General features: G+C 46.8%; 1 protein-coding gene and 1 long non-coding RNA gene across 2 annotated transcripts in view; one reads left to right on the plus strand and one right to left on the minus strand.

Annotated features, from left to right (window-relative positions):
• LOC311426422 overlaps positions 1-16,204 on the minus strand; it is a 566,016-nt gene that overhangs the window by 39,419 nt on the left and 510,393 nt on the right. The gene's annotated exons all lie outside the window — the stretch shown is intronic.
• Positions 1-16,204, plus strand: part of LOC311426271 (transitional endoplasmic reticulum ATPase-like) — a 40,194-nt gene that overhangs the window by 23,346 nt on the left and 644 nt on the right. Inside the window, exons 6-16 of the mRNA XM_084502512.1 lie at positions 946-1,077; positions 1,444-1,546; positions 8,476-8,609; positions 8,832-8,967; positions 10,529-10,641; positions 11,290-11,454; positions 11,560-11,682; positions 12,663-12,875; positions 14,112-14,420; positions 15,336-15,491; positions 15,842-15,996. Coding sequence (XP_084358638.1) covers positions 946-1,077; positions 1,444-1,546; positions 8,476-8,609; positions 8,832-8,967; positions 10,529-10,641; positions 11,290-11,454; positions 11,560-11,682; positions 12,663-12,875; positions 14,112-14,420; positions 15,336-15,491; positions 15,842-15,996 — 1,739 coding nt within the window. The remainder of the gene's footprint in view (positions 1-945; positions 1,078-1,443; positions 1,547-8,475; positions 8,610-8,831; positions 8,968-10,528; positions 10,642-11,289; positions 11,455-11,559; positions 11,683-12,662; positions 12,876-14,111; positions 14,421-15,335; positions 15,492-15,841; positions 15,997-16,204) is intronic.

Here is a 16,204-nt window from a genome sequence, read left to right on the forward strand (position 1 = left end):
AATCAGTGGGGCATGCCTTCCTGCTGCTGCGGCGGTGGGGCTCCCCAGTAGGTGACTGGATCCCGGACGAACCCCAAATCGTGAGAAACACTCCATAGCCAATAACTTAGGCTCAGGGGAGGATCTCAGTGAAGTAGTAATTTATTCACAATTGCAATGGCGGGCGCCCCACAAGCAGGAGAGTGCACCGACTGGTTCCAAAACACAGTTTATATACTTTTTGATGGCAGGACCCTCCCCTGTTTCCCCACTGAGTGGGTAATCCAGGTTCACAATCTGTCTGATGCTTCACAGACAATGCATGGCCTTCAGTTGCTGGCCTGTTAAATTTCGAATTTCTTTTGACATTTTTACTGCTTGTAGTGGTAATGTTTCTTCACTTATCTGACTTGACTTAACACCTGATTTTCACCTAATTGTCCTAAGGAGTCTGGTTGTCTGCATTTTTACAAGGTCGCCTGCTAAGCTTTCTTATCACTGTAAGCATATCTGAATACCACATTCCTTCTCTCCAAACAATGTAACTCTGCAAAAACAACATTTCTATTCCCACAGCCCTCTGCTACCAAAACCTTGCCACGTAAACCTACTACAGCAGGTAATTTCCATTGTATATCTGGGAAGTCAGAGCTAAGAAACAGTTGTTGAAGACACCAGGAAGACTTGAAAGTGAGAATCTCAACACAGTAAAGAAACAACATCGAGCAATAGCCCAGATTCCTGGTTCTGTAAACTGGGTGGGATTGTTGAACAGCTAGGAGTGGCATTAGCAGTGTGTGGTGGCACATTAAGGAGAAGCTCACCAATTGTGAAATAGGGTAAGAAAAGAGGCAGCTAAAGATGGCTCACTGATTAGTGCTGCATTCTGTTAAACTGAACACACCAGAATAATGATAGAAAGTAATTGTCTTCACTCAAATGTCTAATAAATTCACTTCCTGGTAGGATGAAGAAGAGTCACTGAATGAAGTGGGCTATGATGACATTGGTGGCTGCCGGAAGCAGCTGGCTCAGATCAAAGAGATGGTGGAACTTCCCCTCCGACACCCTGCACTCTTCAAGGCCATAGGGGTGAAGGTAAGCACTTGCCTTTGCTGTTGACTTTGATGTAGGAGGTTTATGACTTATTGGAGGCGAATAAGTAACTTTTTTTTTTTTAATGCTGGTATTAGGAGACTATTTCCTTATGTTTTAGGCACAGATTAAAATGCTGGTACTTGTAAAGCAGAGTGATGCTTTGATCATCACTGTCAGTTACTGGCAAGGTTTTTGTTTGTGTGTCATGTAAAGTAGTCAGGGTGTTGATGGTTGGATGGCAGCTGTTGCATGAGCGTGCATCACAGTTTTTGACTGGATTTATCCAATGCTTGTAATTCACTGTGAAGCTACTCAGGCGCTCAGATACTAGCTTACCACCTAAATCTCCCTTGCCTCTGTCCTCAGCCGCCGCGTGGCATCCTGCTGTATGGTCCTCCTGGCACTGGTAAAACGCTGATTGCCCGAGCGGTGGCCAACGAAACTGGGGCCTTCTTCTTCCTGATCAATGGTAAGCTTGGTGTCTGCTTTGGACCCAGAATTGTGTGGTCATTCTTCCACATAATGGTAGCGAATGGTTTAGATAAGGTCACCTTATAACCACCTTTGTGTCCTTGACATCCTTTCTTACCTCTTTCAAGTGCCCCACTGAGGACACTTAGAGGCCATTTGTGTGGAAGCATCTGTCATAGTGGCACTGTCCTTCAACTTGATTGTTTTGTAGCAGTGGTTGAAAAACAGTTTTGTGATGCAGGAATGACAGAATTGAAGGGACCTCAATGAAATATCAGTGAAAGATCATTGGGTCCAACCCCCCTGCCAAAGCAGGTTTCTTAGAGCAGGCTGCCCAGGTAGGCCTTGAATATCTCCAGAGAAGGTGTGGTATAATTGCCTGAGGTAACTAGGGAAATAAAACTAACATTCTCATTTTAAAGAAAATGTACAGCATTGAAGAGGCTTTCAGGGTAGGGCATAGCTGCATTACCTGAGCGTTCCCTGGGCTTCCAACCTTAGATGCTATTGTGCTGGGGAAACTTGGTGTGCTAGCCCTAAGGAACAGTACGGAGCATAGAGTGGAGTGGAGACACCACGGCTAGGCTCTGTGACCAGGTGGGGACTCGATTGTTCTTGTGCACACTGAGACCGATAAGCTGCACTTTTGCCACCCTGAGCCAAGGACCTGTCATGTTTTGACAAATGCTGTACCCTAGTGTACTTTTTGCTCATTATAATATCATTATAATACCAAAACACACCTCCATCCCAAAAGCTACCCGCCTCCAAGGTGCGACCACCCCTCACTGAGCATGCACTCTGACTTTCTCAGAGCCTACTACTTTGAACGGAGACGGGAGAACTTTTCACCAATCATAAGTAAGATATGCTTGACTAGAGTCACTCAAGCTCCACCTAAAAGATAGAAAATAATATAAATTGGCCCAAGAGAGAGGGGATGTGAGGGAAGATACCACCATCAGGGGAGATACCATCCCAAGGGAATACAACATCCTCAGGACCTCCTGACTCCTGGGATCAGTCAACGGGCTGAGCCTCTCTTTCCCCCCCCCATTGGGACGCCTTTGGGTGAGATCTGAATACTTGCTTATAAATCTCTCTAGAGTCTTTGATCCTTTTAACGTGTTTATTTCTAGGCTGCACACCTGTAACACCTGTGTATTTCATGCATGCTAGCTTGCTTTTGCAGACAGTCACTGTCGCCAGCAATCCAAAAGAACCTGGTTATCTGTTGCTGTAATAAACCATACTTGATTGCATTGTTATAGCTCTCATTAAGTGCAACTAGGGTAAGGGTGGCTATACGTTATTGGTGAATCCATGACCGTGGTAGTTCAGTGTTCTGAATCCAACCAGACCCCCAGACGGTTAATGCGTTATTGGTGAATATCCGACTGGACCCCAGATGGTTAATGCATTATTGGTGCAATCTGTGATTGTAATAGTTCAGTACCCTGAATCCGACTGGGCCCATAACAGTTAATCAGCTACACCCCTTAACGTGACAGAAGGAGACTCCACAACCTCCCTGAGCAGCCTGTTCCAGTCACCCTCACTGTGAAGAAGTTCTTTCGCATGTTGGTACAGAACTTCCTGTGCTCCATCTTGTGGACATTGCCCCTTGTCCTGTCCCCACAAACCACTGAAAAGAGGTTGGCCAAATCCCTCTGTCTCCCACACCTCAGGTATTTGTACACATTGATGAGATCCCCTCTCAGTCTTCTCTTCTCCAGGCTGAACAGACCCAGGTCTCAGCCTTTCCTCATAGGGAAGATGCTCCAGGCCCTGTATCATCTTTGTGGCCCTCCCCTGGACTCTTTCCAGGAGATCCTTGTCTTTTTTGTACCGGGGAGCCCAGAACTGGACACAGTACTCCAGGTGAGGCCTGACCAGGGCAGAGTAGAGGGGGAGGATCACCTCCCTTGACCTGCTGGCCACGCTCCTTTTAATGCATACCAGGATCCCATTAGCCCTCTTGGCCACCAGGGCACACTGCTGGCTCATGGTCAACCTGTCGTCCACCAGGACCCTCAGGTCCTTCTCAGAGCTCCTCTCCAGCAGGTCGTCCCCCAGCCTGTACTGATACTTCGGGTTGTTCCTTCCCAGGTGCAGGACTCTACACTTGCTCTTGTTAAACCTCATTTGGTTTCTTCCTGACCAGCTCTCCAGCCTGTCCAGGTCTCGCTGAATGGCAGCACAGCCTTCTGGCGTGTCAGCCACTCCTCCCAGCTTTGTGTCATCGGCATACTTGCTGAGGGTGGACACTATTCCCTCATCAAGGTCGTCAATGAAGATGTTGAACAAGACCGGACCCAGCACCGACCCTGGGGAACACTGCTAGTCACAGGCCTCCAGCCGGACTCCACGCTGTCGATCACCACCCTCTGAGCTCGGCCAGTCAGCCAGTTCTCAACCCACCTCACTGTCCACTCCTCTATCCCACACTTTCTCAGCTTTGCTATCAGGATGTCGTGGGAGACAGTATCGAAAGCCTTGCTAAAGTCAAGGTAGATGACATCCACTGCTCTCCCCACGTCTACCCAGCTGGTGATGCCATCATAGAAGGCAACGAGGTCAGTTGAGCATGACTTCCCCTTGGTGAATCCATGCTGACTACTCCTCATAACCTTCTTCTCTTCCACTTGCTTGGAGATGGCATCCAGAACAAGCTGTTCCAACACCTTTCCAGGGACAGAGGTGAGACTGACTGGCCTGTAGTTTCCCGGATCCTCCTTCTTGCCCTTCTGGACGACTGGAGTGACACTGGCTGTCCTCCAGCCTTCAGGCACCTGTCCTGTTCTCCAGGACCTTTCAAAGATGATAGGGAGCAGTTCGGCAATCACCTCTGCCAACACCCTTAGCACACGTGGATGCATCCCATTGGGACCCATGGATTTGTGTGCGTTGAGCCCACTCAGACACTCCCGAACCACTCCCTTGTCAACAAGGGGGGAGATCTCCACTTCCCAGACTCTTTCTCCTTCCTTCAGGGTCGAGGAGTCCCGGGAGGGGGAGTCCTTGAAGCAAAGAAAGCATTCACTATCTCCACCTTCTCGGCGTATTCCGTTACCAGGACACCCCCCTCGTTCAGCAAGGGACCCACATTATCCCTAGTCTTCCTTTTACTGTTTACATACTTAAAAAAAAAAACCTTCTTATTATCTTTTATCTCTTTTGCAAGCCTCATCTCTAGGTGGGCTTTAGCCTTCCTTGCCACACCCCTACAGGCCCTGACAACACATCTATACTCCTCCCAAAAGGACAGGCCCTTTTTCCACATTTCATAGTCCTTCCTCTTCCTTTTGATCTTATCGATGAGCTCCTTGCTCATCCACGCAGGTTTCCTGCCCCCTTCCCCGATTTCCTACTCTTCGGGATGCACCGATCCTGAGCTTGGAAGAAGTGCTGCTTAAATGTAGCCCAGCTCTCACATGCACCCTTGCCTTCTAGCAACCTAGCCCATGAGATACTCCCAAGCAGGTCCCGGAAGAGGTCGAAGTTGGCTCTCCGAAAGTCCAGGGTAGCAATCCTGCTTTTAGCCTTACTTCTTCCACCAAGTTCCATCTTGAACTCCACCATCTCATGGTCACTGCATCCCAAGCTGCCCCCAACCTTCACATCCCTAACAAGCCCATCCCTGTTGGTAAGGACAAGGTCCAGGAGCATCCCCCGCCTCATCAGCTCCTCCACCACCTGCATCAGAATATTGTCTTCAGCTCATTGTAGGAACCATTTGGACTGCGCGTACCTGGCCAAGTTGCTTACCCAACAGATGCCTGGATAATTGAAGTCCCCCATGAGAACCAGTGCCCGGGATTGTGAGGCTACTACCAGCTGCTTGTAGAAGGCCTCATCGACCTCCTCCTCTTGATCTGGTGATCTGGTGTGGGGGTAGTACACCCCCACAACAGTGTCCCCCATACCAGCCCACCCCTTAATTCTTACCCACAAGCTCTCCACTTGTCCATCACCCTCCCCCAGGTGGAGCTGGGTACACTCTAATTGCTCCCTCACATAAAGGGCAACCCCACCCCCTTGCTTCCCCAGCCTGTCTTTCCTAAGAAGGACACAGACCTCCATGACAGCGTTCCAGTCATGTGGGCTGTCCCACCATGTCTCTGTGATTGCCATGAGATCGTGGCCCTGTGACCAAACAGATCTCAAGCTCATCCTGTTCATTTCCCATGCTCCATGCGTTGGTATACAGGCACTTTAGGGAAGCAGCAGGCGCAGTTACCCCTGGAGGGATGCAAGAAGAAGATTCTGGATGGGGTATCAGGATCATTACCTTCTCTGAGGAGCCCTCAGACAATCCTATGGGACAACTCAGAGGTTTTTCCCTACTATCGTCAACAGTGACAGCAGTGACAACTTCCCCCAGCCCTTCTCTGTCACTTTTAGCTCCCCTCCCTTCCCCCGTCAAACCTAGTTTAAAGCCCTGGTAATCAGCCCGGAGAGCTTGTTCCCCAACACACTTGTGCCCCACTTGCTGAGTTGGAGTCGGTCAGCAGCCCACATACCTGGCTTCTCAAAGGACTGCCCAAGATCAAAATACCCAAATCCTTGGTCCAGACACCAGCCCCTCAGCCAGTCGTTCACCTGTCCCATTCTCCTCCTCCTTTCTGGGTCCCAGTCACCCAGAGGAGAACACTACCTGCACCCCATATGCCTTCAACGACCTTCCCAGGGATGCAAAGTCCTTTTTAATATCCCTCATTTTTCTAGTTGCAGCTTCCCAGGATCCAACCTGAATGACAGCAGGAGGATAGTAATCCTCTGGTTTAATGAGCTGTGGCAGAGCCTTCCTAACGTTTCTGGACATGTGCCCCAGGAAGACAGCACACCTCTCTGGATAGGTTATCTGGGTGACAAATGGGAGCCTCAGTGCCCCTCAGCAAGAAGTCTCTGATCACTAAGACTCTCTGCTCTTTTTTTGTGGCACTCGTTGTGATGCAGTGCCCCATCTGGCCCCGATCCCTATTCTTGGTACTTCCCCCAGTCACTTAAACACAGTTCTCAGGGTTGCTTCCTGGGTTTGGACTACTGTCCAGACCCTCAACCTCTTCCTTTTCCTGCCTGAGAGCCTCAAATCTATTACCCAGGGACACTGTGGGGGTTGGTGGCACTGTCGGTGTTGGGGGCAAATGTCTCTTTCTGCTTCGAGCTGAGACAAGGGTCCAACCCCTTTCCTCTTGTGCTGTGGTTCTGACCAAGCGGCTCTGTGCTGTGTTACTGGGGTGGTTTAAGGGTTGGCTCCATTCGTCTCCCTGCCAGGAGCCCTCACTGCAGCCAATCTGTATGAGGTCTTCGTTAAAAAAAAAAAAAAAAAAAAAAAAAAAGGAATTTGGAGTCTGTCTAGCTGAGTGTTTATATTGGTAGGGGCAGAGCTAGGAGGGAAGCAGTAAGATTATTCTATGTATATGGGCATAGAACACTCATTTACTCATTTCTGTTGCTGCCAGCATGTTTTATTCAGAAAAGAATCTGGTCTGCACTGCAGTTCTTTTTCCTTCAAGTACAGCACAAGACCTGTTTTGTTTCACATAACATTAAATAAAATGTTAACACATTTAAAACATTCCTGAAAGCTATAATGAGTACCTTGGAACTTACCTACAAGTGACAAAACCTCATATTGTTCACTCTTACCTGTAGCAGTTGAGGTAGATACTGGTTTATGGCCATTGAAGACCAGATTCTGAATTTTCCTTGCTGCTTTTCTGTTCCATTTTACAATCAGTGCTGGAATAACCAAATGTTTGTACTTGAGGAGCGCTGCTTTTCTTCCCTGATTTCAATCAGATCCATGAAGGTGGAAGAAGTGGATTGTACAGCACAACATAGCAGAGACCAGCAGTAGGGAACTGCCTTGCTTTTTATCTCAAGATGTCAGAAGTAAATGGGCTGTTCCTAACCATATGTCACCCTTGTCATCTGCTTCCTAAGTCTGTGGAAGGTGTCACTGTATGCTACTAAGCTAGCCTTTAGAGACTTGTACTTCTGGTGCATAATAAAAGTAACATTCATTGTCAGAATTAGTGATGCTTTCTCTGTTTGCCTGTCCCAAGCCTGCAGCTGCAGGCAGTGCTTTAAGCAGAACTGGTGTGAATTTGTGAGTTACTTGAAGTGAAAGTCTGGTATCTGCCTGTGCCAGTGGCTCTGCAGCTGGTTCACTTCAGTTGGCTACAGCAACTTTGCATCCTGAGGGTCAGGTTTCTTTTCCTCGTATTTTTCAGAAAGAGCTTGCTTTCTCTTTGTGACCACTCCTATCATCATGATGGAAAATTCTAAAGAGAATATATCTGTAAGCATTAGGGTCAGCAGTTGTAGGAAATCTCAGGGGACTGCTGTGACTGCTGTGTTCCTTCTGGGATTGAGTTTTGTTTTGTTTTGTTTTTTTGGTCAGGCTGCTTTTTTTTTTTTTTTTTTTTTTTTTTTTTTTTTTTGCTTTGTTTTGTTTTGGAACTCATTTATAGGATCTTACAGAGGTAAATGTGTACCCATGTAATGCAAGCTAAAGACAGCTTCAGTATCTTACAACTTTTTCCTTCCCTACCCTGATAATTTATCACCATATAATTTGATTGCTTCTTTTGCAAGCTAAGACTGGCATTAGCAGTGTGTAGTGGCACATTACGGAGAAGCTCACCAAGTGTGAAATAGGGTAAGAAAAGAGGCAGCTAAAGGTGGCTCACTGACTAGTATTGCATTCTGTTAAACTGAACACACCAGAATAATGATAGGAAGTAATTCTGCATTCTGTTCTTGCCTGTTCAGCTGCAAATTTGGTGAACTTGGTTGAAAGTGTTTGCTTTGGCTTGAAATACAGATACTCTCAGCTAAATGTTGTACTTAAAAAAATCACCTGCATGCCTTGAGGCTAGCTGTGTCTCTTTGGGGTGCCACAGTGCTGCTGTTTTTCAGGTCCTGAGATCATGAGCAAGCTGGCTGGTGAGTCTGAGAGCAACCTGAGGAAAGCATTTGAAGAAGCTGAAAAGAATGCTCCTGCCATCATCTTCATTGATGAACTGGATGCCATTGCTCCTAAGAGAGAGAAGGTAAATATAGCCTGTAGGAGGTAATGAAGTGTCTGTACACCCTTTTTGGTGTCAGCTGGCATGAATCTGTCTGAGTACAGGGTAAAGCAGCAGTTTATGCTTGAACTCAGGCATGAGAAGAATCATAGACAGTTCACAATGTTTGTTAGCAGCTTGTGTCTCTAATGTCCAGCTCCTGTGCTGTAGAGCTTTTAGTCTAATAATTGTTTTGTCTCTTTGTAGACGCATGGAGAGGTGGAACGTCGCATAGTGTCTCAGCTGTTGACTCTTATGGATGGACTGAAACAGAGAGCACATGTGATCGTTATGGCAGCTACCAACAGACCTAACAGCATTGACCCAGCACTCAGGCGATTTGGTAACCAGGACTGTCATCTGTTTTCTGTATCACTGTGGTGGTTTTACCCTGCTATGCAGCTGAGTTCCTCCACAACCGCTCTCTCACCCCTCCTCAAAGGAAAAGGGAGAGAAAATATGATGGAAAGGGCTCAAGGGTTGAGATAAGGACAGGGAGATCACTCACCAATTATCATTATGGGCAAAACAGACTCAGCATAGGGAGATTAATGTAATTTATTGCCTATCATTAGCAGACAAACACTGTGGGAAACTAAAAAGTGGGAAACTAGAAGCAAACTAGAAACACTGTCCCCCCATATCCACCCTCTTCTGTGTCCTCCCCTGAACATTTTTTTTCTCATTTTAAAATATGCTCTCCCAGAGGCACAAATAACGTCACTTATTGAACTTGGTTCAGTTCTGGCCAGCAGTGGGTCCCTTTCTGAGTATCTGGAGCTGGCTCCTCTCTTCCATGGGGCAGCTGCTGGGCTCTGCTCACAGAGGCCACCTCTGCAGCCCCCCTGCTACCAAGCCCATGCCGTGTAAACCCGATACAATCAGATGCTTTGTTACAGACTATGCTTTGGGGGCCTTGTAAAGATTGAGTCACATGTCTTACACATGTAAGACGTGTAAATACACGTCTTCTGTGTATTTCATAGACTATTGATTTGTGTCTAGCTGCTGCTTTGTAATTAATTTCTAGGCTTCTGGCCTTTGAAATAATTTTCTGTCTTATTAGGTTAGAACTTGTAGAAAGAACAAAATACTTTGAAATCACGTGGTAGTCTCTATTAGGTGAGGCTAGCTCAGGACACACTGAAGGAGTAAATGGCTGCTTGAGGGGATGTGTGTGCCTCAGGTTGTAGAAGAATTGTCTGACTTCCCTTTTATTAATGAGGAGTCTGGTAGTTTCCAAGCTCCATGTTTTCAAAACTCTACAGTGTGAACGAATGTCTGGTGTATGAGCAGTTGGTAAAGTGTGTAACGGCAAACCTGTCAAGCTTGCAGGAGAAAAGAGCATCTTTAGTGTATAGAGGCATGACTAGAGGCAAATGATAGGTGTATGTACCTTAGTTAATATCACAGTAATATATAGGTTTCCTGCCTCCCCAGATAATGGGGCATTTTTTTTCTTTCACCACCTGGCTTTTGCTATGATGATTACTGTAGGAAGTTCTAAAAAACTAAATCTGTCTCTCAGAATTCGCATACTCTTATGCTGAGGACACAAAGGTGGAAGTAAACAAAAATGCCTCATGGTATGTTGGTTAGGGGAAGTATCCCTTCCTATAAATGAAGCTTGGAAAATGTTGCTAAACCAGTAGTACTCTGCTTTTTGTAGTCTTGAAGTCTAGTTAATACAGTAGTTCCACTTTTCCTAAATGGCTAAGGCCTTTCTTCCTTTCTGACTCTGCAACTATGCTGATACATGCTGTAGAGAAACCCAAAACTCGTGGCATTTTCTGAAATTATGTCTGTGTGGCTTGTCATTATGTCGTTCAGTCAGAGGAAGACAGCAACTGCAGCTCCTTTGGTTTGCAGAATCAGCAGCTCAACATATGTTTTGTACTTCCCAGGTCGTTTTGACAGAGAGGTAGATATCGGTATCCCAGATGCAACTGGGCGCCTGGAGATCCTGCAGATCCACACAAAAAATATGAAACTTGCTGATGATGTGGATCTGGAACAGGTGAGCAAAATGCTGTTGGGAAAGCTTCTCTCTGCAGGCTAACATTAGCTGATGCTGTGTTTTGTAGTGGCAGAGTTGTTACGGCTTTGATCGTGTAAATGTAGTTGCTCATTTAGGACAGTGTGAAAGTGGGTGAACATGTGATCTCTGGGCTTCCTTCCAACTAGTTTACCGATGACCAAAAATCCTTGCTCACTAGCTAAAAGTGGCATGGTTAAGATTATGATACAAGTGTGTATCAGTCCAGTCTGCACATGCCTTGCCACTGTCCTGGGTTTGTTTGCTGTGGTATTCTACTAGTAAACCTAAAACAGCTCTCAGGGAGGTGTGAGTGTTGTGGTGACATGGGATACCGCATGTAAACTCAGTTGTTTCCTGTTATTTCTGTCCTGAATGAAGAACTCCAATCTTGGGTTATCTTTCTGTGTTGTGCCATCTGAATTCCAGTTGCAACTTTGATCTCAAGTGGGAGGTGGAACAGCAGTGTCTCTGCCTGTTAAATATGTGGTGGCACTCGTCTCTTGAACCCACAGTGGAACACTGATGTTTATGTCCTCCAAAGTTTCATTGCACCTCTGAGTGAGTCACCAGAGCATGCAGAGTGCTTGCTTGTGTCCCTGTGAGTCATAGTCAGTGCTTTGCTTTCAGGTGGCAAATGAGACCCATGGACATGTTGGTGCTGACTTGGCTGCTCTTTGCTCAGAAGCTGCTCTTCAGGCTATCAGAAAGAAGATGGATCTCATAGACCTAGAAGATGAAACCATCGATGCTGAAGTGATGAACTCACTGGCTGTGACCATGGATGACTTCAGGGTAATGCAAGAGTGCCCCTCTTTTAGGTGCAATGTCTAATTGTTTATCTGAAGCATGTGAGCACGACATGATAGCATTATTTAATGACGTTTCTTCTAATGATAGTGGGCTCTGAGCCAGAGCAACCCTTCTGCTCTTCGGGAGACTGTGGTGGAGGTGCCACAAGTTACCTGGGAAGATATTGGTGGTCTAGAAGATGTAAAGAGAGAACTCCAGGAGCTTGTACAGGTAAGCATTTCCAGCTGATTTTTTGCCTAGTCAGCTTAAGTAATAATTATGGTGGTAAAATCCAGAACCTCTTCATATTCCTGTTTGGACTGTGAACAGGATAAATGCAGTTTTTATGATAACTGTTTGTAATGGACTGAAAATACCATGGTGTTCCATCTTAGTGAACTTAGGGAGAGGAAGGTGCTAGGAAGCAGCATCAGACTTTCCTTAGTTGAGTGAGTGTATGATGATATCTTTCATGTGTCTTGTGCTTAATGCAGAAATGCAGTAGTTCTGCCTCTCATAAGTGGAAGTCAGCAAAGCAATGGGACCAATGCTGAGAATTCTGTTACATGGTGGCTTTATCTGCCAGAAGGTGAACAAAGATTCTCATGCAGTGAGCTTCCAAAGGGCTTTTTATTGATGTTACCATCAGGACAGGTGAAAAAAGATTGAGAAGCATTCTGTGAAGGGAGACAAAAAGTCATGAATGTCTGGAAACTTCTGGTGTCTGCATCAAGATGGTTTCTTTCTGATACATCCCTGCTCTCAGTTGTCACTATAGAGGCAATGTGTCTGTGAGTTAATAATAAATAAATAGAAGTCTAATTTTCTGGTGTTAAACCATCACCTAGCTCTGACCTTGCTGCTGAGGATAAATGCTCACATCAGACACCTTGTGTGTCTCTGGAGGGCAGAGCTGACTAGGTTGGATAATGAGCTGTTCCCTTTTGCTTCTGCAGGGCAGAACGAAGCTGGGGTTAAGTGTGCTGGAAAACTACCCAAACTGGTGCTTAGTTCTTAGGGATAAATAGGCTTTTTAGGGCAGCTTTGCAATTGAGCTGTGGTGATTTTCAAACCAGTCCCCAGCTAAAAACTCTAGTGGCCTTGAGCAGGCAGAAACTTGCGTTTAACTCACTAGAAATCTAAGATGCTGTTTGTGGTGGGGCAAGGCACAGGCCTGCTCATCACAAGAATTTTTTGTTGTTCTCCTGTAGTATCCTGTGGAGCACCCGGACAAGTTCCTCAAATTTGGCATGACTCCATCAAAGGGGGTTCTGTTCTATGGGCCACCTGGTTGTGGTAAGACACTTCTGGCCAAAGCCATTGCCAATGAATGCCAGGCAAACTTCATTTCCATCAAGGGCCCAGAATTGCTCACCATGTGGTTTGGAGAGTCTGAAGCCAACGTGCGTGAGATCTTTGACAAGGTAAGTGTTTCTTCTGCTCCCTGTGCTACGTTTGTGCTGAGATGCTCCCAGAACATCGTCTCCACTGTGTCTGTCTTACTGGCCCAGTTCTTATTTGTGTATTTTTTTTTGTGTTTTCTTCACTTGCACTGTGAGCAGGGGCTGCTTTCTTGATGTTAGGGAATTAATCCTGTTTGGGAACATAGCTATTTACATGTTCTTTCTCCCATTACAGTTTGCATCTTTTGTTACAGAATGATACATGTGCTAATGCCTTAGCCATGAGGCTGACATTAGAGTGACATAAATACCCTCAATATACCTTGAAAACTTACTTTGATGCCTCATTAGCTATTACCTTCTATAGATTTTCAAAACATCCTACAGGGTCTTGTCCTGCAATATGCATGGCACAGAAAGGAGTTCCCCTCCTGCTGCCCAGTTCCCTGTAGATAGTGTCACCTCCTGTCCCACGTAGGGATTGCCATGGGAATCCTCACTGTTGTAGTCAGGGAAGCTGCTGAAAGAGCAAAGCAGGAAGGAGAATGAGAGAGGAAAATGTAGGTCGGGAAGGAAGGAACCTCAGAGGCCATATGCTCCAACTGTTTGTCCAGAGCAGGAAGATAACTTGGAAGTCTGGTTTGTGTATGTCTCGTGTGTATTAGTTGATTTGTACATTAGCAACCAAGGATGGAGAATCACAGACCTCTGTGGGCCTGTGTGCTAATGTTTGAATTCTCTGATTGTAAAGAATTTTTTCCTTATTTCTAACTGGAATTTTCTTTGCAGCAGTTTGCAACCATTTTCACTGCGCACCTCAAAGAAGGATCTGACTCCTTTTGCCTGTAATTACCCATTAGGTAGCTGAAGACAGGGACTGGATTTGCCCCTTCTATGTGATACATTGTGACTATGGATGCCCCAGTGCCTAAATAACCAACTGACATCTCCAGATCTTGCTGGGAGAGTTTGGTCCTGGCAGACTGGTTGTAGCTTTTCCTCTTTGCATTAGAATTACCATACTTCTGCTTGGTCTATGATGCTCTCAGCTTTAGGGAAATTCACCTTGTTACTCAGAATTTAATTGAGGGTTTCTAGAGCAGCTACTCCAAGCTCTCAAGGCAGTAGTACTGCCTGGTACTCCTCTGGTACTCCTCTGAGCTGCTATAATTTTAGGGTATGCTTAGGGTGAAATCAGTGTGCTCCTCTCCTGGTGTTATTTAACAGGGACTAATTGTTTCTCTTTGCCTTTTGAAGGCCCGCCAAGCAGCCCCTTGTGTGCTCTTCTTTGATGAGCTGGACTCCATTGCAAAGGCTCGAGGTGGCAATATCGGAGATGGCGGCGGTGCTGCAGACCGCGTCATCAACCAGATCCTGACAGAGATGGACGGCATGTCCACCAAGAAGAATGTCTTCATCATCGGTGCCACCAACAGGCCGGATATCATTGACCCAGCCATCTTGCGCCCTGGCCGCCTGGATCAACTCATCTACATCCCCCTGCCTGACGAAAAGTCCCGGGTTGCTATTCTTAAGGCCAACCTGAGGAAATCACCAGTTGCTAAGGTAGGATCCGTGCCATGACTGCACCTGAGTTGGCTTTGCAGTGCGCTGCACATGCTCCTCACGAGCTGGGGACAGAGAGGAGGGCTGGGGACTGCTCCATGCACTGCAGAACTGTGAAACCTTCCATCCCTGAAGAGTGGAAATAGATGGAAGAGAGATAGGGGGAGGCTCGAGTTCTAAAACAAGGTACCAACGCAACTAGATATCAGTGTGTCAGCGCAGCAGGTCTTTGTCATATAGTAGAGTTCTGCCTACAGTACAGGAACGCCTGTTATGGAATGATGGAGGAGATTCTTGTACTCTGAAAGAAAAATAAATGCAGAAAATGGGGGTGGGAAATGGAAATCGAAGAGGAACCATTGCAGTTAATTGTTGCTGGCTCTTTCGTAGGCAAGAGTTCTATGCCTTGCCTGGGAAGTAGGCAATAATGAAACTCATAGGGTTAATCAGAGAAAAGCAGATGTCAAGTGAGTGTGCAAACTTTTTTAGGCCATTTTTACTTTTTAAAGTACTACTGTGAAGGAAAGCTTTAAAGAAGCTTATAGTACTACTCTGTCAGTTGACAGGAAGGAGGAGAGGAGGTTGTTTGTCCTCCCCATCTCCATTTCCAGTCATTTCATTTGACTCCTAATGCTGAGACCTGAGGAAATCACATCTGAAAGTCAGCCTGTTTCTTCTTGAAGGTGAACAGTGCAGAGGCATTTGTAGTTGTGTAGCAAGTTCTTGCTGTGAGTGGGGGGAGTGTGGCCTGCCTTTGTGTGTGGTTAACTTTTACCAGAAACAAGAGCCTTAACAGCCTGCCATTCTAAAATTGGCCAAAATTAAGACAGCACCTTGGTACCGTGGGATCTAAAGGCACTTCTTTGTCACCTGAGAATGCAAGGTGTAAAGGACAGGCCTCTTGTTTTTCCCTAGGATGTTGACCTGGATTTCCTAGCTAAGATGACCAATGGCTTTTCGGGGGCTGACCTGACAGAAATTTGCCAGCGTGCCTGCAAACTGGCCATCCGCGAGTCCATCGAGAGTGAGATCAGGCGAGAGCGTGAGCGACAGACCAACCCTTCTGCCATGGTGAGTGGGGCACTCAGCTTTCACTGCTCATGAGAGAGGCAGCCCACCTCTGCCCGTGGGTGAGGGATGATGTGTTCCTCTCTGTAATCCTCAGATGAGAACGAGTAGGCTCGGCACAGAGCGCTGAGCTGGAGCACTTTATTTTCTTCTTGTGGGAGGGTGAGGGCCTCCTGTTGTGCCTCATCACTGGCATTGCTCAGAGGGCCCCTGCTGCAGCTGTGACTCAGTCTGCTGCAGAATCCCTCTCTAGCCCCTGCCTTGGTGGGTATTGTTGTATCCTGACCCAGAGGGGGGCTGTGGGCAGGTGTCGGGCTGCCCACAGCTCACCTGGGCCCTCTGTCCCACTGCAGGAGGTGGAGGAGGATGACCCGGTTCCTGAGATACGCAGGGATCACTTTGAGGAGGCCATGCGCTTTGCCCGCCGCTCTGTCAGTGACAATGACATCAGGAAATACGAGATGTTTGCACAGACTCTACAGCAGAGCCGTGGCTTTGGCAGTTTCAGGTAACCATGAGGGAGGTAGGGAAGGCAGCGTGGCTCAGCTAGCCCTGGAGCAGAGCACTGAGGGCAGCTTTGCTGTTCTCTGGGTAACAATTCCCTCTTCCACCACGTTTTCTGGTTCCCCCCAGTGTGTACGGCAGCCAGCTGAGCACATGGTGGTACAGGCTGTGCTGCAGGTCATTTGCAGCTGCTGTGTTAGTGCTCCTGAAGC

Source organism: Aythya ferina, assembly GCF_964211825.1.
Source record: "Aythya ferina genome assembly, chromosome: W".
NCBI classification, from domain to species: Eukaryota; Metazoa; Chordata; class Aves; order Anseriformes; family Anatidae; genus Aythya; species Aythya ferina.